This window comes from Delphinus delphis, chromosome 20 (assembly GCF_949987515.2).
Source record: "Delphinus delphis chromosome 20, mDelDel1.2, whole genome shotgun sequence".
NCBI classification, from domain to species: Eukaryota; Metazoa; Chordata; class Mammalia; order Artiodactyla; family Delphinidae; genus Delphinus; species Delphinus delphis.
The window spans coordinates 41,405,076-41,429,946 of NC_082702.1; the positions used below are offsets into that span (position 1 = coordinate 41,405,076).

The following is a 24,871-nucleotide window of genomic DNA, read 5'->3' on the forward strand; positions in this document are numbered from 1 at the left end:
TCAGAGAGGCCTCCTTAGACCACTCATTCATATTTCTGAATGATGCCTTCTGTTTGTTCCACAGCATCATATTCAGGCGGCAGTGGTGGAAAGCATTTTTTTTTAATGTCCATCCTTTTGATAAAGCATGTAACAAAAAGAACATTTACTTGCAATCATTTTCTACCATGTGAATATGTGATACTCTAATGTTAAAAAATCAAGTGTAAGTCTAGGAAGTTTTTAGACTATTTGAGATATATGAAACGTAGTTATAGAGCTTCCCTGGTGGCGCAGTGGTTGAGAGTCCGCCTGCCAATGCAGGGGACGCAGGTTCGTGCCCCGGTCCGGGAAGATCCCACATGCCACGGACCGGCTGGGCCCGTGAGCCATGGCCGCTGAGCCTGCGTGTCCGGAGCCTGTGCTCTGTAACGGGAGAGACCACGACCGTGAGAGGCCCGCGTACCGCAAAAAAAAACAACAAAAAAAAACCCCCCATAATTATATAAATCTAATTCTTTGAGTTGAAATTTTCCATCATTTATTTATTTCCCCAAGTACAAAATCCTGAGCAATAGGATACCAAGTAATGAAATAACATGGCAGTGGCACAGTTTGCTTTTGAATACTGTTCGGGAGGCTACGGATTCATCTGAAGGTTTTTTGTTTTTTTCTTTCTGTAGTATCAACTATTTCATCAAGTATCTTGGCCGTAATATTCTATATGGTCTGGGGAGTCAGTGTCCAAACCTTTGGTAGTGACCCACGGATGAAGACGGCATAGAAGAGGCAACGTTGCCCCACTCCCTTCACTGTCTTATTCCTACAGCTGAAGTCAGTACGTGAAATTATCTTGTTGATATGTTTACGGTTTTTTTTGTCAGCCTCGTCTACAGGAGTGCATACTCGCTCCCAGAAAGCAGGATCTTTCCTGCCCGATCTACCGCAGTATCCCGCCCCTAGCAACACGCCCCTGGCACAGAGAAGACGCTCAGTGACTGTTACTGGAATAAGCGGACGCAGGAGTACTCAAGCCCCACCCTCCGACCCGTTGGGCCCGGATAGCGGTCCCCACTGGGGCGCCTCGGAAAGCGAAGCGTCCTACCAGGCAGCCTCCGTGGGACCCATGCGCGGTGGCCGCTGGGAAGTGTACTCGCGCGCCCGCCGCGGCCCGGCGGTTACGGGAGAAAGGCTCCGCATGCGCAGGCGCACTTCCGGCTTTGCCCCGCCGCTGCAGCCATTGTCCGGCCCAGGTGCGGCGAAGGCCGCCCCTCGGACTTCAGAGTTGCAGAGGACTGAACCGGCACCGGGGACTGGAGGAGCCGGCCCGAGCCTTGGGTGGGCCTGAGGTCTCGAAATCCGTAGTCCCCAGGAGGCGGTGATTCCGAGTGCGCGGGTTGGGGCGGCACCTCCCACGGGCTTTGCGCGTGTGCGTTCGGCCGCGCCCACCATCCTGCGGGTGGGACTGGGCGTGGCCGGAGGAGGGTGTCTAGGAGGCGGCGAGCGTTTAGTTTGGGGGAGGCAGGCCCAGCCAGGGCCCGCGCACCGCCCCACCTCTCCACCCTGGAGAAGTGGCTGCGGGGCGGAGGCGGGCCGGGCCTGGCGGGGCGCGGGCTGGTTGGCAGTTACAGCTGGCTGAGTGGGCCCTCTCCTCTCTCCCCAGACCCTGTCTAGGAGCCGGGCCCGGCGACGCAGGAATGGCCCCAAGGCCTCCGACGGCCAGGCCGCAGGTGAGCAGCCCGTTCCTACCCCGGGGCGTATTTGGAGTAGTCATTGTTCACTGCTTGAGCGACCTTCCTTTCTGGCTTGCTTGCCCCCTCGGAGCCTCCTAGCCTTGCAAAACCAAGGTGTCCAGAGCTGGGGGGAAAGGGCTTCCCCAAAGGAGGGCCGGTGGGGAGGAGGGGGACCAGGGCGGGGTGGTCTTGTGGGAGGAGTTAAGAGTGGATGTATTAGGAAGTGTCAGTGTTGAGAATCCTGAGGGCCAAGCCAATTCCTTGAACTCTGTCCGTTAGGAATCTAGAGGGTCGGGTGACAGAATAGAAAACTGTAGAGGGGAAAGTGACTGTGAGTGAAGGAGAGAGGAGCCCTAGCTTGTGACCCAGGGGCCATAGAGAGACCTTAAGGGACCAAAAAAGCCTGGTCTGGACTTGCCTAGGAAGAGCCTGGAGATGGGCTCTTCCCGGGCAAGGAGGAAAACAACAAGGGAGGACGTGTCCCGTAGCTTTACATGTTTTTTTCTGCTTTAACAGAGGTATAATAATGCACGTCCCCAGATGTCCGGCCTTCAACTTAATTAACATAACGCTGATTTGTGAACCCATTTATTCTTGTGAGACAGGAGGCATTTTCTAGAAGCATTACAACTCTGAGCTTACCCATTGATTTACAGACTCTTATCTGTGAAAATATAACAAAGTTCAGATGGTATTTTAATCCACACTCTTTACAATTAAGGAAAAATCACAGATTCTAGTTGCTAGGGTGTGAGACAAATCAGGTAAAAATACCAATGTTCTTTAAAAGCAGTTCACAGTAAATTAAACACAGCATATAATGCCTTTATATTTTTTTACTTCTTGTTATATGTTTTTGTTTTACAGGGGTGAGCTTTAAGGAGTAAGACAAGTAACAGTACTAGAACAAAACAGTTGTTTTGTTTGAGGAGAGCCAGAGCAAATCACGGTCATCAGCACCTTTCCGTATAAAGTGTTTCCTCAGTAGGTTTTGAGAATTCAGATGACTTAACTCACTTAACACCTCATAGAGGTGTTGATCATTTCCGCAGCGTGGGGGTGGGAGTTGCCTTTTGATGTGAAAATGAATCTGTGTTCTGAACAGTGAACTTTAGGGACCTCTTTAAACTTCACTTTTAAAGCTGTGTTCCCAAAAGCACTCAGTTATATTCTCATGGAATGGCCTGACGGTGTTCACTTGGGTTACCTGACTTAGGCTGCAGATGATGACTGGGGATGGAGGACAGGACAGAACAGAACACTGGCCCTACAAATGGGGCTTTTCAGGCAGAAATTTCCCTTTGTCAGTGGTTCCCCTTCGCTGAGCCTGGCCCTCAGAGGAATGCAAAAGATGAGCAGTTGAGTCATGTGACTACTTATCCAGGAAGTTAATTTAGTGGGGGAGGACAACCTCATGCAGAAGTATAGCACCAGAAAGGTGGTGTCAAGTGTTGCTGCAGAGATCCAGGGACTGCTGTGAGTGCAGAAGGGAGAGGAAATTCTGCCTGTGGGAAGAGTCAGTGGAGATTTCACCTTTGAATAGGGGCAGGGTCTGAGCCGGTGAAAATGAAGGGTGTGGGGGTAGAGCTGATTGACTGTGGGTCAGGGGTTGGGAGGCAAGAAGATGAGGGGCCTATATCCGAAACCATTGTCCTGTGTGACAGTGGGTGTGGGCTGCAGGCACTGCGTAGATGAGAATACAAGGGCGTTTGGACTTTTTTCTCTTTGGCCTTGGTAATCCATTCATTCATTCATACATTCATTCAGCAGATAGTCATTGAACCCCTATGAAGTGTTAAGACACTTTTCTAGGTGGTTGGTATACATTAGTGGACAAAATTTATAATGGTCTTTGCTCTCTTGGAGCTTACATCTTAGAAGGAAGAGGCAAGTAAGTAAGGAAATTGTATGATATCCTAGAAGGCATCAGTACCCTAGAAAAAAGATAAAAGGTAGGACTTCCCTGGTGGCGCAGTGGTTGAGAGTCCGCCTGCTGATGCAGGGGACACGGGTTCGTGCCCCGATCGGGGAAGATCCCACATGCCGCGGAGCGGCTAGGCCCGTGGGCCATGGCTGGTGAGTCTGCGCGTCTGGAGCCTGTGCTCCGCGACGTGAGAGGCCCGTGTAACGCAAAAAAAAAAAAAAAAAAAGATAAAAGGTAGAGAAGGATAAGGGGGATTGAGTAGGGAACTGGGCGCTTGTGGTAGGAGTGCTATTTATTTATTTATTTATTCATCATTTATGTCTGCTGCGTTGGGTCTTCGTGGCTGCATGCAGGCTTTCTGTAGTTGTGGCAAGCGGGGGTTACTCTTCATTGCGGTGCACGGGCTTCTCATTGCAGTGGCTTCTCTTGTTGTGGAGCATGGGCTCTAGGCATGCGGGCTTTCGTAGTTGCGGCGCCTGGGCTCTAGGGTACGTGGGCTTCAGTAGTTGCAGCACACGGGCTCAGTAGTTGTGGTGCACGGGCTTTGTTGCTCCACAGCATGTGGGATCTTCCTGGACCAGGGATCGAACCCATGTTCCCTGCATTGGCAGGCGTATTCTTAACCACTGGGCCACGAGGGAAGTCCAAGGAGTGCAATTTAAATAGGGTGGTCAGGGTAAGCCTTATCCTTATTGAGATGATACCATCTGAGCAGACTTGAAAGAAGTGTGGGAGTTAACATTCAGGTCTGAGGGAGAGTGTTCTGGGTAGAGGGAACAGTGGGATGTGTGTCTGGTGTATTCAAGGAGCTGCAAGGAGGCTATTGTAGCTTGAGCCAATGATTTTGAGCAGGGAACTGTACAGTTTCTTAGTTTTACAGATGGCTGTGAATGATGTGCAGGAGCAAGAGTTTGAAAGTTGGGACTCCTGTGGTTGAGACCTTCTCCCAGGGCTTAGCTAACGAATACCTAAAGTGGTCTCACAGTGGGAGGGGAATGGGAGCAGAGATTGGGAGGGGAATGGGAGCAGAGATGGGCCGGGCGGAATACCCCCCAAATCCTTGGGTTCTATGGATTGTTAGTAACTATAGCTGTGTAAACAACTGTGCATTCTTTTTTTTGTTATATGTGTACTATGTTTTTAGTTAGGATTTTTTTTTTTAAGAAGATGTTGGGGGTAGGAGTTTATTAATTTATTTATATTTATTTTTGCTGTGTTGGGTCTTCATTTCTGTGCGAGGGCTTTCTCCAGCTGTAGCAAGCGGGGGCCACTCCTCATCGCAGTGCGCGGGCCTCTCACCATCATGGCCTCTCCTGTTGTGGAGCACAGGCTCCAGACGCGCAGGCTCAGTAGCTGTGGCTCACGGGCCCAGTTGCTCCGCGGCATGTGGGATCCTCCCAGACCAGGGCTCGAACCTGTGTCCCCTGCATTAGCAGGCAGACCCTCAACCACTGCGCCACCAGGGAAGCCCTTAGTTAGGATTTTGAAAAGGTGTTTACCATTCTTTTTTTTTTTTTTTTTTTTTTAACCATTCTTAAAGTTGAAGCCACCAGAAAAGTAAGAAATGGGGAAAGTTTTATAAGAAAAAGCTGCTTATGGAGACCAAGTTTCTTGGTGTTCTATCTTGAAGGGGAGGAAATGCACAGGGACCAGGCCCTGGTCTCTATTGACTTCAGATCCCAAGAGAGCTCTGTGGTTCGGTCATCAGAATTGAACAGACCCAGCAAAAGCTGGCTCAGGTCACAAACTCAGATGAGATGCTCCAGGGAAACCAAGCCACTTGCTGAACCAGGTCAGGATGTTTGTGGCCAGGGATATTCAAGCTCCCTCCACACGGAGGTCCCCTTTCTTAACCTTCCTGAGCTGACTGGTGCTGGTCTTTAAGCTTCAGCTCAGACCCTCCTTCCCTTGGGTAAGGTCAAGTGCCTCTCTTGTGCATTCCTGTAGCACCTATGTACACTTGTCATAGTAGTGTCTCATGTCATATGGAGTGGTGTGCTTACCCATCCGTCTCGTACTGGGGCTTTCTGTTTTTCTAGAGAAGGGCCACCTGACTCCTTTCATCCTTTGCTCCAGAGTACACACACAGTAAGTGGGTGTCACATGAGCGAACATTAATAACCACTTAACCCCAGGCAGTGATTTTATACTTTCTGCATTTTCTGCTCGTCACATAGCAAAAATGTAATTTTTCCAGTTGCAGTGATGCTAATTTTCTGATAAAGCAATTGAATGAAACAGGGCCTTCTCTAGTTGCAGCAAGCGGGGGCCACCCTTTGTTGCAGTGTGTGGCCTTCTCCTTGCAGTGGCTTCTCCTGTTGTAGAGCATGGGCTCCAGGCACATGGGCTTCAGAAGTTGTGGCATGTGGGCTCAGCAGTTGTGACTCACGGGCTGTAGAGTGTGGGCTTCAGTAGTTGTGGCACGTGGGCTCAGTAGTTGTGGCACGCGGACTTATTTGCCCCATGGCATGTGGGATCTTAGTTCCCCAACCAGGGATCGAACCTGGGTCCCCTGCATTGGAAGGCAAACTCTTAACCTCTGGACCACCAGGGAAGTCCCCTCAATTACAACATTTTAAATTTCATCTCATTTTTATGAGGATTTTTCTTTTGTTCTTTTAAATCACTTTTATGGTTGTATTATACTGCTTTGTATGATATACTAAAATTTATTTAACCATTTCTCAGAGGACATTTAGGTTGCTTCTGAAGTTTCTGCTATTACAAATAATACTGGGATAAAATCCCATTGGTTACAACAGATAATTAAAAAAAAATTTTTTTTTACGAGAGAGATCTTTGGCAGGTTTTGATGGCATGCTTATCATTAATTTGTAGAAACATTCAGATTGCTTTTCATCTTTTTCTGTCTTTTGAAAGAATTTGCCTATAAAACATTTCGATCCAGGATTTTTATAAAGAGGATGACTTGGGAACAGTTTTCTCTGTTTCTTCCTCAATTATTTTCTCTCCTTTTTTGGGTCAACATTGGTGATTTAGGATTTAAAAATTATCCACTTCACTAAGATCTTTCACATTTCTTAACACACTGCTGGGTATTTTACTGGTTTATCCCCTTATTTTAATTTTAATTTAATTTTAATTTTATCATTATTTTTTAATTTATTATTTATTTATTTATTTTTGGCTGTGTTGGGTCTTCGTCGCTGTTTGCGGGCTTTCTCTAGTTGTGGTGAGCGGGGGTTACTCTTCGTTGCATTGTGCGGGCTTCTCACTGTGGTGGCTTTTCTTGTTGCAGAGCGCAGGCTCTAGGTGTACAGGCTTCAGTAGTTGTGGCACACGGACTTAGTTGCTCTGCAGCATGTGGGATCTTCCCGGACCAGGGATCGAACCCGTGTCCCTTGCATTGGCAGGTGGATTCTTAACCACTGTGCCACCAGGGAAGTCCCTCCCATTATTTTTAAATTGATTTTTTTTTTATTTCTTCTTTTAGTATATTTGTCAGAGGTTTTTTTGTTCAGCCAGTATTTAAGAGGAGCCAGCTTTTAGATTTGGCTGTTAATGCCATCGTTTTGCCATTTGCCCCTACTATTTATAATCCAAGAATAGAATTCACTAATCTGTAATTTTTTTTTAATCCTCAAAATGACTCCTCATTTTCCTTTGGTAAGAATTACCCAGACTCTATTCATTCACTCAGCAGACATTTTTAGAATGCCTGCTCTGTGCCGGGTGGTATTCTTAACCAGGGTCACACTTCAGAACCAGTCAGGAGAAGGTACTTGCTTCCTGTGGGGTGGCAGTAAGGCTTCAGTGAGAAAATTTAGCGAGGGGGTGCGTGCCCTGCGGTGAATGCTCAATAAATGTTAGTTGTTGCTTTTTTATAATGAATCATGTAAGGAACTTTTAAATGTTGCCTGGTAGGGCCCTTCATGCATGGCCAGTTTTTCCAAATTGCCCCTGTGATTGTGGAAAATTCCAACATGCTTAGTTTTGGAAATACTGAAATGAAAAGGAGTTTGAGAAATTGTTGAGGGAGAAAAACATGAAAATATAGCTATAGTTCTGAAATTGAGATGTGGACCAAATACTAAAGGTGGCAGGGATCTGGAAAAGCTTCAGAAGGGAAGGGACCATTGAACTGGTTCTAGAAGGATGACTTGGAATTTATCCTGTAGAGCTGAGGGAAGAAAGTACATGATGGTCAGAATAGGATGTACAAAGGCAAGGAAACATGGAAGAGAATGATGTAATCAGGGCAAAGAGTCCTGGGCAAAGAGAATGGCCTGAGGTGGAGATCTGGAACAACCTAGAACAGTGTCGTCCAAAACAAGCATAAGCTACATGGATAATTTTAAATTTTCTAGTAGCCACAATGTAGAAAGAAACAGGGGAAGTTAATTTTAGTAATGCATACTATTTAACCTCATATAGCCAAAATCTTATCATTTCTACATGAATAAATATTTTAAAATTATTAATGAGATGTTTTATTTTATTTTTGGTACTAAGTCTTTGAAATCCAGTGTTTTATACTTAACTGCACGTCCTAATTTGGACTAGCCACATTACTAGAGCTCAGTATTCACATGTGGCAAGTGGCTACCATATTAGACAACATAGATCTAGACCATTAGGCCATTGCCTGGCCCAATGGCATTGTTGGCAAGGGAGGATTTAAGCTGGGTTTGAAAGGTGAAGGGAAGGGACTGAATGTAGGAGACATTTTTGAGGCTGTTGGTGATTCTACGGCATAAAGGAAAAATGAAGAGTCAAGGGTAAGGTCCAGGTTTCCAGTTGGGATACTGTAGATGGTGATGCCATTAGCGTCAGTAGGGCATCTGTGTATGTGTGTGAAGGTTAACAGTAATCATGTTACTTCTCTCTGTACGCACTTGTTAGGGATGCTGTTAACCCTCAGCTTACCAAACTGTTACTGTCCAGTATCATAGAGCACCGAGTACTTGAGTGAAAATGCCACACTGTATCCCAGTAAATTTAATGTATTCTAACTGGTTAAAGTAACTTGGTCTTAGAGGGGGGTAGTTTTTATATTACTATAATTGTATATAACATAAAAATTAAATATTATATACAATAGTTAAATTAATAAATAAAAATGTTACATGTAGTATACATACAGTGTTTAAAAATATGTGATTTAAATAACTAGATTATTTTTACTCATTAGCTTCCAGGCTCTGGTTTTGAGCTTTGCAAAGTCGCAAAACTACAGTTTCCTGAGTTATAGTTTTAGGGGATTTCTCCTGCAGGGATGGTATATGCTAGAGTTGCAGGAGCATGTCTTTTTATAGTTGGACATGTCCTTTCTGGATGTACTCTTTCACCCTTCTGCTCTTAAAACTCTTATTTCTTCAGTTCAGGGAATCCATGTTACAGATGAGAAAATTGGATCTCCAGGAGGTCTGTGATTTGCCCAAGGATATTACACACTTAACTTCTTAACTTAGTATGTGCTGTTTCCAGTTCTTTGCTTTGGGCTCCATCATTTGGCCAAGGTCCTCTTTATGTCAGCATGAGGAAGGGGAACATTTAATACTTCTTGTTAGTTTTTAAAAGGTGTTGATTATGAGGTCCAGTTAAATCTGGAAGAAGGGTAAGCAGTGTTTACAAGACATCACTGGATCATTTTATTATAGTCTGAGGTGTGACCTGCATTGGATGCCCTAAAGTTGATTTGATTCAGAGTGGCTAACTCACACCAAGGATCTCAGAGTACATTTTACCTATTTAATCTTGCAGACCACTGACTGTCCATTATGTACCAAAATGGTTCTGGCCAGTGGAGATTCGAAGGCACCTGAGACAAGGTCTTGACCCTCTAGAAGCACAGTGAACAATAGGTAACAGTTGCCATAAGGTAGTGTCTTATGAGCTGTACTGAAGAGAGGCCTAGGGAGGGGAGCTGGGGGGCGGGGGTTAGCCTAGACCTGGAGGTAGAAATGGAGCCCCTGAGGAGAGAACTTGACTGAGTCTTGGTGGGAGAGTGTTAGCAGGCAGAGGAGGGAAGGCCGAACATTTTGAAGCAGCACTTGCAGAAGAGAGATCTTTTTTTTCAAGGAGGTGTAAGTGTTCTGCACACTGAATCATGGTGTACAAGGGGAAGAGAAGCCAGAGCTGAGGCTGCAGAAATAAGGTGAGGACTAGGTTGGAAGAGCTCAGAAGCTCACACTAAGGAGTCTAGTTTTTAATCTCAAGGAAAATTTATTAAATATTTATGGAGCCCCCACTATGTGCCCAGCCTCTTGTAGCCAATGGAGATTCAGCCATAAAGAAAATAGGTAATATTCCTACTCTCCTGGAATTTACATTCTGCTGTGGGATGCAGACTGTAAACAAATAAAATACGACAAGTCAGGTGTAAGGACTATGAAAAAGGAAAAGAACAGAGAGTGACAGTGCAAGGTTGCGGGAGGGGGGGCACTGTTTTATATAGCGTGGTCAAGGATGTTGGCTCTGGTGAGGTGACGTTTGAACAAAAAGCGGAAGGAAGTGAGTGGGGAGCCACATGCGTATCTGCAGGAAGAGGCTTCCAAGTCAAGGAACAGGCAGAGTGAAGACCTCAAGGCAGAAGCATGTGTGGTACGTTCCAGGAGTTGTAAGGAGGGCAGGGTGAGTAAAGGTAAGAGAGCAGTAGGTTGGGGATGAGGTTCAAGATGAAGTCAGGGAGATAGTGGGGGGCCAGATTGTGAAGGGCTGTGTAGCTACTATCGAGACCTTGGCTTTTACTTGGGATGAATTGGGATGCCATTGGAGGCTTTTTTTTGCGGGGGGGGGGATGCCATTGGAGGCTTTTAAGCAAAGGAATGACTTGCTCTGAAAGGTTTTAACAAGATGAGTCTAGTAGTTATACGGAAGACAGACTTGGGAGGGGTGGGGCATGAGTGGAAAAGGAGAGACAAGGTAGGAGATAGTAGCAGTGGTCCAGGTAAGAGGTGATGGTGGCATGGACTAGGGTGAGGGCAGTAAGAATAGGGAAAAGTGGGAAGAAATTAAAGGTTTGTATGCATGATCAAATTTGTTTTAGAGAAGTGATTCTTATAGTACACAGGAAAGAGTTGGTGGAACCGTGAGTAGTAGAACAGAAGTTACTTGTCCTGCCAGGGCAAGAAATGAGTGGCCTGGACTAGACATTTGTTTACTGGTTAGCACATTCTTTAACATTAGTTCACCCTATTTGGGGAAGCAGAATAAAGTCAGGAGGCCATGTGTTAAATACAGGGAACCAGTGAAGCAAAGGAATCGAGATTGGCTGCCAACTCTGTGTTCCTAAACCAAAGGGGCTGTAAGTTTAGAGGACAGAGTAGGAGTGGAAAGGTGTTACTTCTCACAGCCTAACTTAAAATGTCTGCTTTGGTCCAAACCTTTTCTCTGTTAGCCATGTGCATCCCAAATCCAGCCTCCCTTCTCTAACTTCTCAGTCCCTGGGCTGGATTCCCACTCTTTTTTCTCCCGTCCTAATGGTACTTACCTCTTAAGGCCCAGTGCATAGCCTACCTTGAAGCTTCTCTCCTGTACCCAGTTTTCCCTGCCCAGAACGCTGGTAGCACCCACTTTACTATGTATTGTCTCATATCGTGCTCTAATAAACAACACATTTTAAAATAAACTGAAACCTATTCAAGGACTGCAGTGTTTTTCTTTTGCATTTTTATTCTGCCATGGTGCATATGGTAAAGCCAGGTGCCTAGTAAATATCTAGTGTCTTTTTTTTTAGCATCTAGTATCATCTTACCTGGCACAGTCAGATCCCTGACCTCTGTCAGAAAAATCTGCCACGTTTCAACCCTTCTCTGTTCTTGTGGGGACACAGCCGCAGTGTTGAGCAGAAATGTGATATGGAGGAGGCACTGTTGTGTACGGATGCAATCATGCACCTCACCCAGTAGGAGATGGGGCCACTCTCCTTTTCTCTAAAATTCAGATCTCAGCTATCTCCTTAAGGCTCAACTCAGTCAGGAAACAGATATTTAGTGTTGGGTCAGATACTTTCTAGACGTTGGTATTCTAGAGTTTAAAAAAAAGGAAAAGTAGAGTCCCTGCTCTCACGATGCTCACCATCTAACTAGGAAAACAAGCATTAAGTAGATTATTAGGTCTATTTCAATTGTGGATGCGCAACGTGGCTTAAAGCACATGATATGGGGATTGACCCTCCATTGGGGGATCAGAAAACCTCACTGAAGATCTGCTAACCTACACCTGAAGTATGGAATTAGCAAGGGAAAGACGGATGGGATGGTGGAGAGAGAAATATATCTTCCAGGAAACAGAAGTCCAATTCAGCTATAGCTAAGCACATGGGAGGAGGGCATGGAATAAGGTAGAAACCTTCACGTAACTTTCCCTCACTGCTCCAGTGAACTCATGGCTCTGCTTTCAGTGTCTTTTCATGCTGATTGTCTTTACATACTTTATTATGTACTTCTTGAGGTAGAAATCTAACCAGGACCAAAGGAGATATTTCAAGTTGGGCATAGTGACAGGTGTCCCATGGCTTAACAAGGCCTGGTGAGGCAAGACAGAAATCAACCTGTGAGCATCAGAACTGACTATTCAGAGGCACGAGAGTCCTTAGCCAATTTCAGTGAGTGTTGAGGAAGAAGTGATTGGAGTGGAGTAAAGCATGAAAAAATCTTTGACCTAGAAATTCCAATTCTAGCTAGCTAGCCTACAGGAATTCTAATATATTTGCACAAAGAGTGTGTATTGCAGTAATGTTTGTAATAGCAAAATATTGGAACTAATCCAAATATCTAATAATAAGAACTGGTCGGGCTTCCCTGGTGGCGCAGTGGTTGAGAGTCCGCCTGCCAATGCAGGGGACACAGGTTCGTGCCCTGGTCCGGGAAGATCCCACATGCCGCGGAGCGGCTAGGCCTGTGAGCCATGGCCGCTGAGCCTGCGCGTCCGGAGCCTGTGCTCCGCAACGGGAGAGGCCACAACAGTGAGAGGCCCGCGTACCGCAAAAAAAAAAAGAACTGGTCCATTTATTCATTCACCAAGTTTTTCTAAGCATCCACTATGTGCTGGGCATCGGTCTAGGCACTGGGGGCATATAGCTGTGAATAAGATAGGTAAAGTCCTTATTCTCACGGGACTTGCAATTGGGGAGACAGAAAAGCTAACAAATCTCAGATAACGATTAGAAGTACAAGTGTCCTTTTTCATCTGAATCTATTTGGTTCCTGAGTTCAGGTGGCAGGAATTTGGACAGTGAGCAATACCTGTTTTAGGAGAAAAATTAAGCATGGTAATATGATGCATAGTAAATTAGAAGGAGGTGCTAAGACACCTTTTCTGAGGCGGCGATCCTGGACCTGAGAGCTAAACGTGGTTTAGGTTGACTGATTGTCAACCATGTCGCGATTCCAAGGCCCAGGGTGGGAACAGGCTTGATATATTCAGGGCAAGGTCAGCATGGCCAGAGCCCAGTGAGTGATGGGGGAGTTTGAATCTTGTTCCTAGTACAGTGGGGTGCTATGGGTTTTAGGCAATGGGTGTCTTATGGTACAGCTGTACTCTGCGGTGCTATGAAGCAATTCAAAGAAATAAGGTGAAATTATACATAGCACTAAGGAAAGACTTCCAAGATACATAGCTAAATGTGAAAAGCAGGATGTAGAACAATTTATATGATATTTCACAAAACAAGACTGTGTGTGTGTGAAACATGGAAAGGGACTGTTAAGTGTATACACCAAACTGTTAACAATGGTTATTTGTAGGGAGTTTGTGTGGGATTGGTGATGGGGGTGAAGGAGGGCTGTCACTTTTTATTCCCTGCTGTATTTGGGTTTTGTAATGGGCAGTGAGGAATTGGTGATTGTATAGGAAAGGCTTGGCTTTGAAGGGAACAAGAAGAAAACTAGACTTACAGGATTGCGGGACACATTGCCCCTCATGACTTTCCTGCCTGCCATATTAGATTCTCTATAAAATTGTGTAACAACTAGTATATTTAACCCAACATTGCCCCCTCAGGATATCACACGTGTGATCACCATTTGTGATAGACCCTACAGTAGGTTCCCAGTTTTGCCATGGGAACATTTGTGGGGTTGATCCCTACTTGAGCAGGAATGTGTTCCTACAGGAATCGGTGACATTTAAAGATGTGGCTGTGAACTTCACCCAGGAAGAATGGCACCACATGGATCCCGCTCAGAGGCGCTTGTACAGGGATGTGATGCTGGAGAACTATAGCCACTTGGTTTCTCTTGGTAAGGACCACATCTCATTGTCTATGTATTGGTGGGTCTTTCCTTTCTCAGTTGCTAAGGTTGTGGGACTCATAGTTTGGGTGACTGTGAGCAGAGTGTACAGGGTTAGAGCTTGTTCATCTTGCTGGGACCCAGCTTTATGGGTTTCTGAGCCTGCTCTTTAGGTAAAAGGTCTTTCTTTTGCAGAACTGGAAATAGGCCATTTGATTGCATGACTCCTCAAGTTGCACCATTTTTTCCCTTCAGAGTTCCTGAGGATCAAGGCCTAATACTGACTTGTAGAGGGTTCTTTGTCTACTTGCACAAACAACCAAATCTTGTGTATTTACCCATGAGCAGGATATCAAGTTTCCAAGCCAGAGGTGATCTTCAAATTGGAGCAAGGAGAAGAGCCATGGATAGCAGAGGGAGAAATCCAAAGACCTTTCTGTCCAGGTAAATGAGGGAGAATCAAGCATGTAGGACAATGGCACAGCTGAGGGAGAGGGAAGCACCTTCAGATTGCTGCCTTGGGAGCGCCTAGACCTGTAGAAGAGGTTGGACCATCTGGATGACACCTACCTGTATGTCTCCCTTCTCCATTAGGGTGTCTTGCTGCTGGTAGGTCTTGGAAGAAAAGGTACCTCTTTTTCCTTTCTGAAAGTAGCCCTTTGTCCTACACTCAGAATACCATCTGTCCCTATCCTATATCCCTACTTCTGGATTATTTTCTCCTTTGGTGTCCTCAGTACCCCTTCATTATTTAGAGATCTCTTTTCTTACTCATTCAGACATTAATTGAACTTCCATATCTCCTCCTTGTTTTTTCTTGCTGCTTTCACTGTCGAATGCCCCAGACTTGCAGGAAATACCCATAACCTTGATTCTCCCTCCCTCCAGACTTCTTTCCCTGACTGCACTCCTGTACCACCTGTCTGGCGAGCAACACCATCCTCCTTCCGTCCTGCACTCCTGTCCATTTCCTCCCTCCACAGTTCCTAGAGTATCATCCTCTCCTGGTTTCCCCTCATTCAATGCTTCTTGGCTTTGGGTCTTTGGCTTTTCTTGCTTTTCCCTCTTAGTGAATCTACCTTAAGGAGCCTGCCTTCCGGCTTCCTCTCCTTTCTTTCTATATTACCTCCCTATAAAAGGGTGCCTGCCTTCTGGTAGTTGCAGCTCTTTATTGTGTGCTGTAGACTCAGAATCATCCTTACTTGTACCCTGGTCACTTTTATTTTCTTCTCACAGGACCCCTCCACTTGTAAGTCCCACAACGTTCTTATTAGAGGTGTAAGATCTAGATTAATCATCTTGCATCTCCAGTCAGCACATTTTGCTACATTGCCCATTATCCATTTCTCCCCTTGCCCGTTAGAAATTACCAGGATTCCAGTCCCTCAGGCCAGACACCATAGTCAGTCTAGTCTTTTTCTTTCAACCCAAGTTATTTTCCTCCTTTGAGAAGTATCTTAGGTTTTCCTCCCTTTTAACTTGGACTGGTGACATCCTAAACCAAACCCCAGACTTAGATTATTATAATTCCCAGTTGAAATTGCTCACTGAATTTTATCTTTTTGTAATCCATACTGGATTTTTTAAATCATACTTTTATTGAGATATAATTCACATACCATAAAATTCACCCTTTTAAAGTGTACATTTCAGTGGTTGTTTTGGATATGTACAGAGTTGTGCAGCCATCACCACTATCTAAGCAGTACATGTTCAACACCCCAATAAGAAATCTTATACCCACTAGCAGTCACTTTACATTCCCCGTACCTCCCAGCTCCTGGCAACCATTAATCTACTTTTTATCTCTATGGATTTGCCTATTCTGGATATTTTCTATATATGGAATCATAATATGTAGCCCTTTGTGACTGGCTTCTTTCACTTAGCATAATGTTTCAAGGTTCATTCATGTTGTAGCATGTATTAGAACTTCATTCCTTTGTATTGCTGAGTAATATTTTATTGTATGGATATATCACATTTTGTTTATCTATTCATCACTTCATGGACCATATTGGATTTTAATGCTTTATCTTCCTAAACCAGCCACCTCTGAAAGAACTTTGCTATTACTCCCTGTACCTCATTATAGGAAGCAGAAACTCCCTTGATTTAAATGTCCCCATCATCCCTTCCAGTATTATCTTTCTATTCCTGCTAAAAAAAGTTCCACCTAGTTTAAACTTTTTCTTGATGTTCTCTGTAAGTAGCATATAGTTTCCCTCATTAGATAATACTTCGTGCCTATCCAAAACCATCTATTCTTTAAGTTCAAGGTCTGTCTAATCCATAAAACTTAATATATGCTAATGTATTTATTTGTTTCTTCCTTGATCACAAATACCATTTATATCATCTCTACCACACAAATTCAGATTTAATACGTGCTATCTGATGGGTTTTTTATTAAGTCATCAAAAGATTGAGTCTTGTTTTTATTCTTAGATTTTAAGCTCCTGGAGAGTCTATTTATTATATTTCTAAATATTTTCTATTTGTATTGCAGAGCATGTAGAAAGCAGTCAGAAAATTACTTGATTGATTGTTATGGAATCTTGCTGGGAGAGAACTTTCTCATTCATTCATTCCAACAAACATTTCTTGAATGTCCCACTGAGAAGGATTCTAAAAGGAGTACAAAGCATTCTCTGTCCTCAGAAATTTAGAATTGAGTCTTGTTCCAGGGTAAGGAATTTGGGAGTTTAGGGCTCCTTAGTTACTGGGTTTTTTTTTCCCCTCCTAATATTTTATTATGCAAATTTTCAAATATTTGAGAAGTTGAAAAAATTATACAGTGAACACCATATACCTACCACCATGGTGCTATAGTTGTTAACATGTTGTTATATTTGCTTTATCACTTCGTCATATCTCTTTGTCTGTCTGTCTATTAATCTGTCTTACCTTTGATGCATTTCCTAGTGAGTTGCAGACATGAGTACATTTCACCCCTACATGCTTCAGCATGTATATCATTGGCTAGAGTTCAATATTTGTTCATAGTTCTTTTTTTTTAGAAAATATTATATACAGTGAAATATATACCTCTTATATATGTACCATCCATTTGATTTTGACAAGTGCATTCTCCCATCCAACCAAAACTTCTTTTGATATGGAACATCTCCATCATTCCAGAAACCTCCCTCCCCTTAGTTTTTAAAAGGTTACCTTTCTTAGAACCTAGGCATTAATTAATTTTCTGCTATTAGTATTCTGAGGTTAAACAGAGGTTTAGAGATCGGTTTTTTAGGCAGATTAAAATAAATTGTTTTTGGTTAAGAGAGGTGATTAATGTAGAATCAGAACTCAAATAGACTAAAATCACAGCTCCGTGTGTAAGGGCAAGGATGATTTGCCTCCTGAAATAGTACTTTTTTTTCTCTTTGGGAAGTATAGCCCTTGATCTCGGGTTATGTCAAAGAATCATTTCAGTTAGATCACTGGCTGCAGATTTTCTCTGCAGGGTTTGAAGATCTGAAGCCTCAGAGGTGACTTTAAAGAAATTATGAAATGAATGTATTAGGAAGATAGATTCCGTGGCAGTTTGTAAAATGGACGGGAGGCATGGATAGCAGATAGGACTCTGCAAGACAGACCATGATCCTATTCCATTTGTATCTGTGCCTAACTCTCTCTTGCTCACCTGTTCCCTACTCCCTAACAAGCCCTCCTACATGGGCTTCCTCATTCTGGACTTATTCTTCTCTCTGGATCTGCAGTCTGCATTGTCACCTCTCTCCACTCTTCCTTTCTCCATTTTGGGTCTTCTCCTGAAGCTACAGGACTAATTTCAAAACAGAGTGATGTATAACATATCTCTTTCACTTCCTCATTCCTGTAGCAGTTTGTTTTAACAGGAGTGAATAGGGAACTTTTGCACTTTGGATTTCTTTCAGACTGGAGGACCAGGCCTGAAGCCAAATCTTCAAATCTGCAGCAGAGCATATCTGAAGTATCCCTTAGCACAGATGATCCCTCATGTACCATGTTAGAAGACACTTGGGATGTTAATGGCCAGTTAGAGAGGCACAAGGAAAACTGGAAGAGACATTTGGGGCCAGATGCATCCACCCAGAAGAAAATAATCACACCAGAGGAAGCTTGTGAGCAAAATAAATTTGTTGAAAATTCTAGATTGAACACAGACCTGGTTACACAACTGAACATTCCTCCAAGGTCTAATGAATGTGATACACTTGGGAGCAATTTGGGACATAATTCAGACTTACTCAGTCAGAATAATATCCTTGCAAAAAAGAAACCTTATAAATGTAATAAATGTAGAAAAGCCTTTATTCATAGGTCATCACTGACTAAACATGAGAAAACTCATAAAGGAGATGGAACTTTCCCCAACGGTACAGATCAGGGAATTTATCCTGGAAAGAAACACCATGAATGTACTGACTGTGGGAAAACCTTCCTCTGGAAGACACAACTTACTGAGCATCAGAGAATTCACACTGGGGAGAAACCCTTTGAATGTAATGTGTGTGGGAAGGCCTTCAGGCATAGCTCATCCCTTGGTCAGCATGAGAATGCTCATACTGGAGAGAAACCCTATCAGTGTAGTCTCTGTGGGAAAGCCTTCCAGCGCAGCTCCTCCCTTGTTCAACACCAGAGAATTCACACTGGAGAGAAACCATATCGATGTAATTTGTGTGGTAGGTCATTTAGGCATGGCACATCCCTCACTCAGCACGAGGTCACACATAGTGGAGAGAAACCCTTCCAATGTAAGGAATGTGGGAAAGCCTTTAGTCGGTGTTCTTCCCTTGTCCAGCATGAGAGGACTCACACAGGAGAGAAACCTTTTGAATGTAGCATATGTGGGAGGGCTTTTGGTCAGAGCCCTTCCCTTTATAAACATATGAGGATTCATAAGAGAGGCAAACCTTACCAAAGCAGTAACTACAGCATAGATTTCAAGAGCTCATCTCTTACTCAAGATGAAAACACTCTCACTGAAGTGAAATCCTATCATTGCAATGACTGTGGGGAAGACTTCAGTCACATTACAGACTTCTCTGACCATCAGAGGATCCACACTAGAGAAAACCCCTATGATTGTGAGCAGGCCTTTAGTCAACAATCTATTTCTCACCCTGGCGAGAAACCCTATCAATGTAATGTATGTGGGAAAGCTTTCAAAAGGAGTACGAGTTTCATAGAGCATCACAGAATTCATACTGGAGAAAAACCCTATGAATGTAATGAATGTGGAGAAGCCTTCAGTCGACGCTCATCCCTGACTCAACATGAGAGAACCCACACTGGAGAGAAACCCTATGAATGTATCGACTGTGGTAAAGCCTTCAGTCAGAGTTCATCTCTCATTCAGCATGAGAGAACTCATACCGGAGAAAAACCCTATGAATGTAATGAATGTGGGCGAGCTTTCCGAAAGAAAACTAATCTGCATGATCATCAGAGAATCCATACTGGAGAAAAACCCTACGCTTGTAAGGAATGTGGGAAAAACTTCAGTCGAAGCTCAGCTCTTACTAAACATCAGAGAATTCATACACGAAATAAACTCTAGGAACCTTGACATTAGGGAATGTGCCAAAAGCTTTAGCTAAAATATTGTTCTTATTCAGTATCAGAGGATTCTTACTGGAGAGAAAGCTTGAGAATGTAATGAATTGTGTGTGTGTATGTGTGCACATTGTGTGTGGAGAAAGCTCTGTGCTAGTAGACAGTGTTTTTTTTAATAAAAGCCACATTCTCTGGGACTTCCCTGGTGGTCCAGTGGTTATAAGACTCCACACTTCCAACTGCAGGAGCACAGGTTCGATCCCTAGTCGGTGAAGATCCTGCATGCCATGTGGTGCAGCCAAATAAGAGAAAAAAAAAAAAAAAAGGAAAAGAATAAATAAAAGCCACATTCTCAGATCTGATTACAGACGTGTGTAAAAACAACTACAAACATATAGCCTGTTAGAAATGGTATGCCTATATATTGGACTTTGTAAATTTTTTGAATATATGTTTGCAGGAGATCACCAACTTTCAACAATTTAACTTGTAACTCTCACTGTTTACAGCTTTTTAAAAAAATAAATAAAACTCCCATGGTAGTTACCAAAACTCATTTTTAAATTGCTTGACAGCTGCATTCAACTGCAGCTCTTACGTTAAATTTACCATGGAAACCAGTTTCACCTCCAGGAATTCACCATTCAAAGAATTAGATCAGCTGGTCCAACCGCTTCATTGTACAGATGAAGAAACTGAAAGCCAAAGATGTGAAGTGGTTGCACAGCATGATAACAGTTTATAGCTGCAAAGCTGGGTGGAAAATGCAGGTCTCCTGGATCTTTGGCCTCATAGTCTTGCCACTGAAAAGATATTTTGGAATTCAGGGCTTTAAAATAAGTTTTAAAATAAATCAGATGCACAAATATTTAATGAACGCTCAGGAGTTGAATACTTTGGGAATTCATAAAAGCATAAGAGGCAACAAGACATATGCAAATTTGTCACACACTTATTTAAAGCAGCTTGTTGGAAGCTTACAAACCAAAATGTTAACAGAAATTGTAAATAGTTGAACTACTAATGACTTTTTTTCTTTTCCAAATATCATACTTCAGCTAAGGTATGTCAGTTTCATAGAATTAATAAGTCTTCCTACTGTGCTTTTCGTGATCGTCCCATGAAAAAGCACTGCCCCAAGCTTCCTGTATTGATTTGATCAATGGGAAAACAACACAGAACTAAGAGAAAAAAAGTTCCCCAAACTGGGCTTCCCTGGTGGCGCAGTGGTTGAGAGTCCGCCTGCCGATGCAGGAGACACGGGTTCTGTGCCCCGGTCCAGGAAGATCCCACATGCCGCGGAGCGGCTGGGCCCATGAGCCATGGCTGCTGAGCCTGTGCGTCCGGAGCCTGTGCTCTGCGACGGGAGAGGCCACAGCAGTGAGAGGCCCGTGTACCGCAAAAAAAAAAAAAAATTCCTCAAATTAATTTTACTGTAGAGAAGTATAAATCCAATTATCCATTGCCATAAAATTTGCCTTTAAATCAGTTTAGGCAATCATCATGTAGTGGGTCATTTTGTGTGCCAAGGAAATTTTCACCATTAAAAAATTAACTTTTATGGCTCCGTGGTGACTTTCCATCAGTAAAGCGTGAGGTAAGCTTCAATAGCCCACTCTAATCCTTAATATCCCCTAAAGCCTCCCATGGCTTATTCTAAAGGAATTTCCAGAATCTTTGTTCGTTCATTGGCACCAGTAGTGCAGAGAAATTTGGAAGCAACTGTAGAAATTGACCCTTTTCATGAAAGAGCCTCTGTTCCCCCCAAGATAAGCAAATGTTCCTGCCCTAATGATGAATCCTGGGGAGGAGTGATATGGGGTGGTGTTGATGGTGAACCTTTCCTACTGGCTTCTTTGCATGCTAGGTGGGAGGATCCATCATTTTTGTCTCATTCTGGACAACATGAGGCAGCTCCCAAACATCCTTTGTAATTCTCTGCTGGAAAAATGTGCCTGGGGCCTGAAATGTGGGAAGTCCAGCCCAGTGAGTTTGTCGTATGTGGAGCAAGATGGGATGCTCTATAGCAGATCTGCCCTTCCGAGACTTTAACCATTCAAAAATACCTTGTTTATGATGTTCCACGCTTAGCATACGCCACAATGCCAAGACCGTGCCTGTGTTGTCTGATACATAGTTTGACAATGGGCAATTCTACTCGGAACCTCCTCTACTGATTGGCTAGGATGCCTATCGGGAACTCATTTTTCTGTTGATTGTTTGGGGATCCCCATAGTGGACTGTTTGCAAGAATGGCATGAATTGTAACCAGTTGAGTGCTACGCAGCTGTTGTGGAAGTTTATAAAGACTTAGTTCCAGAAGACCTAAAGGAGACCACTGGTTTGTGTGTGCAGCCTGGCCTAGATCCAACCAGTCTCTGAATCTCAGCATATCATCATTGGCAGGGAGGGCGCCCAGGATGTATGTATGGCTGATTGAGCAGAGGATTCTCTAGTCCCAGCAACCATGCACCATGCACTTAATGAACACCCAGCATCTAGGCCATATGAAATACATCCTTGTAACATTGTTGTATTATTTCAATAAATAGCCTTCTTAGTTGAATGGGAGTCAGTTTGTCTTTTTCCATTTTCAGAACTTGGCTAAGATTAAAGAGTGGTGCATCAAGGAAGAGGGATTAACTGCTAAACTCATCACAGCCAGGTGAGTTAATAGCATTTATTGATTGCTTACTACTTGAAAGACATTGTGCTAAGTACTATATAGCCATCATTTCATTTAATCCTTACAGGTTCCCTAATAGGTCTTGTGGTGTCTTGTCTTTGCCCAACTTTTTCCCCACTCTTCCTCTTGTAACAATCCCTGCTGTACTGACCACAGGAACACAAGTCAGGACATCCTGGGGCTCAATGATAGTTCCAGGAACAATTGAGCCAATCAGAGTCCTTTGACAGAATTTTTTCAAAATAGACTTAGCAAGGATACTTTAATTTGAGGTTGCTAGGCTGGTAAGGTGAAGGCCTAAAGTTGCCTGGAGCCTGATTCCTTACCAGAGTGGGGAGGTCTGTTGTAGCAGGAGAGGATGCAGCCGCCATGATGGTGTTCTCATTTCTCATTCCTGAGGTCCTTGGACTGGGCTCAATTTCTGAAGCTCTTCTGGGATTCAGTGGGCTCCCCACTATCAGTTGAATGAGTCCCCCTTTCTTATATTTCTGTTGCTTGCATTAAAGAAACTTAATGCATGTATTATATCTTTGTTTTATAATGGGGAGAAAAACCCAGAGAAGTAAAGTACTGCCCATGGCAGATTCAGACTTGGAACCCAGAACTGCCTGGCTGCAAAGGCAGAGCTCTTAACCTCTAAATTTCATGTCTCCAGAGCCATGCTATGTTCAAAGAGATGCATGTAACACAGTGTCGTTTGGGGGTGAATGGATGAAGGGATATGGTGATAGGTTAGATGGGAGACCAAGTGGAAGCAAAATGATGAAGGGCCTTGGAATGTTTTTCTTGACTGTTTCAGTAAATTAAATCCCCCAGATTCACCCACACCCTCACACTTTAATATATAAGTTATTTGCATTTGCCTAGACTGTAGATAAAATCTTGTCTCATACTTAAATAAAAAACTTTCTTACAAATATTTTTCATGTTGCTACACAGTCTCATGATCCCATTAACAAACTCCCTACTGTTGCAATAATATTTGGATAGTTTGGGGCATTGGTTTTATAATGACATTGAATACTTTCACCTTTTTAAGCACCCCCACTTTTTTTTTCTATAGAATTTTTTCTTAAAATATCCAGAGTGAGATAAATATCCAAAATGGGATTACTGGGTCAGCATGTATAGGTAAGTATAACCAGGTGTGAGATTCATGCAAGAATAAACTAGTTACAATAGTGCAGGAGTAATAGCTTCAAAATTGCAAAAGGGAAACAAGAGAAAACCAGTGTCCTACTCCTGGTGCCTGGGTGTATGTGGGGAAGGGCCCCAAGGTAGGCACTATGTCTGCCAGAGCGTCTAGCACTTCTCTGTGCCAGCATGGATAATAAAACAATTCTGCAGTTATTAGGCATATTGATGCTGGTGATGCTTGGTTCTTTATAGCTGCAGTGGGCTTTTATAAATACTGAAATAGTTAATTCCTACCTGTTAAAAATGCAAATGTCACATCAGGGAAGGTTTTAATGACTGCCTGGCTAAATTGGTCTCCTTTTAAATTTTCATGGATTATTGTTAATGTCCTTCACCTTACCACAATTTTTTGTTTTCTCCCCACCCTACAGTAGATTGTGAGTGCCAGGAAGGCAGAGTCCACATCTATTTTGCTAACATTTTTTGTTCCCTTGATTATCACAATGCCAGGCACACAATAGGTACTTAATATAGTCTTGTTAGCAGTATAGTGGAGATGTGTTGATAGAGAAAGAAGGCTAGTTTTTCAGAATGAAAAGATGTTCAATCTTGAAATCAGAATACTGCAAAACAGTGAGATACTATTTCATATCCATTAGGCTGGCAAAAAATTTAGTTAGAAGTCTGGCAGGGGGAAAATGAGAACTTTTATACACTGCTAGTGAGAGGGTTAATTAGTATAATCATTTGGGGGAGTAATTTGGTAATATCCAGTAAAATTGAAGTTAAGCACACTTGATGACCCATTGATTCCACTTCTAGATCTATGTGGTAGAGTAGAAGTACTCCCATGTGAGCACAAAGACATGTACAAGGATGATTATTGCAGCAGTGTTTGAAATAGTAAATATATGGACACAACATAAATGTCTGACAGTAAGTGAATGGGTTAATAAACCGTGGCATATTCTTAATATAATACAGTACTTCAGTAAAGGAACCAGAGCATCTGGAAACAAAAAAACATTCTAACTCGTCTATTCCACTCCTGTACCCATGCAGCTAAATGTGGCTGCAGGAAACAGAGCCACAGTGACTAGTCCCACTTTAAATCCCTGACTGCTAACCTCAGGCATTTGTTTCCCTAGTCCAGTCGTTGTCCCAGTCTCCTAAGGTACTGTTGTATAGCTTCTGTCTTCTCAACCTCCAGCACTTCATCCCAGTCCTTACTCAGCTGGTGACCTTGTTTCTTAGGTAACAGGAAAATAAAAGCAACCAGAAGGTAACTACTCACCTACGTGCATCTTGTCCCTGTGCTCTTCCTTTCTTTCCTGCTACTGTGGTTGACACTTTGTTCTCTTATCTAAGACCAGCTTCTCTCTGGTGTATTAGATCCTGTTCATAAACTAGAACATCATTCCTACAGTTGTCCTCTTTCCTGCATCTTTTTTTTCTTGTCTACTGAATTTTTCCTATCAGCATAATAACGTGATTTTTCTCATCTTAAATCTATATTTGTAAATATATTCAAATATTACACACACACACACACACACACACACACACACACACACACACACACACACACACACACACACACACACACACACTGCATCCCCCTCCACCTGCCACTTCATTCCCTACTTAATAGGAATATTCCTCAATAGAGGTG

At 43.3% G+C, this 24,871-nt stretch overlaps 2 protein-coding genes across 9 annotated transcripts in view; both read left to right on the forward strand.

Annotated features, from left to right (window-relative positions):
- Positions 1 to 650: 650 nt before the first annotated feature.
- Positions 651 to 23,327, forward strand: ZFP90 (ZFP90 zinc finger protein). 8 transcript variants are annotated; one of them, XR_011246313.1, is made up of 7 exons: positions 840 to 1,317; positions 1,643 to 1,709; positions 13,715 to 13,841; positions 14,181 to 14,276; positions 17,735 to 17,941; positions 21,974 to 22,041; positions 23,126 to 23,327. XR_011246313.1 is itself a non-coding variant. In XM_069540190.1 (5 exons), exons 2-5 carry the CDS (start codon positions 1,677 to 1,679, stop codon positions 19,378 to 19,380), a joined length of 1,902 nt encoding a protein of 633 aa, XP_069396291.1. In that variant the 5' UTR covers positions 651 to 817; positions 1,643 to 1,676; the 3' UTR covers positions 19,381 to 20,899. The 8 variants fall into 8 exon arrangements, 7 of the variants coding, with proteins under 7 accessions (XP_069396291.1, XP_069396287.1, XP_069396293.1 ...); XM_069540190.1 differs by lacking the exons at positions 840 to 1,317; positions 21,974 to 22,041; positions 23,126 to 23,327 and adding an exon at positions 651 to 817 and having other exon boundaries at positions 17,735 to 20,899; XM_069540186.1 differs by lacking the exons at positions 21,974 to 22,041; positions 23,126 to 23,327 and having other exon boundaries at positions 17,735 to 20,899.
- CDH3 (cadherin 3) overlaps positions 23,174 to 24,871 on the forward strand; it is a 114,284-nt gene continuing 112,586 nt past the window's right edge. The window contains exon 1 of the mRNA XM_059999837.1: positions 23,174 to 23,193. The gene's annotated coding sequence lies outside the window, so the exon portion shown is untranslated. The remainder of the gene's footprint in view (positions 23,194 to 24,871) is intronic.

Coding starts and splice junctions, on each gene's coding strand:
- ZFP90 (XM_069540186.1), top strand. CDS start 1,106: ATGCGCGGTGGCCGCTGGGAAGTGTACTCGCGCGCCCGCCGCGGCCCG. Junction 1,318..1,642: donor GGAGCCGGCCCGAGCCTTGG/GTGGGCCTGAGG, acceptor CTCTCTCCCCAG/ACCCTGTCTAGGAGCCGGGC. Junction 1,710..13,714: donor CTCCGACGGCCAGGCCGCAG/GTGAGCAGCCCG, acceptor GTGTTCCTACAG/GAATCGGTGACATTTAAAGA.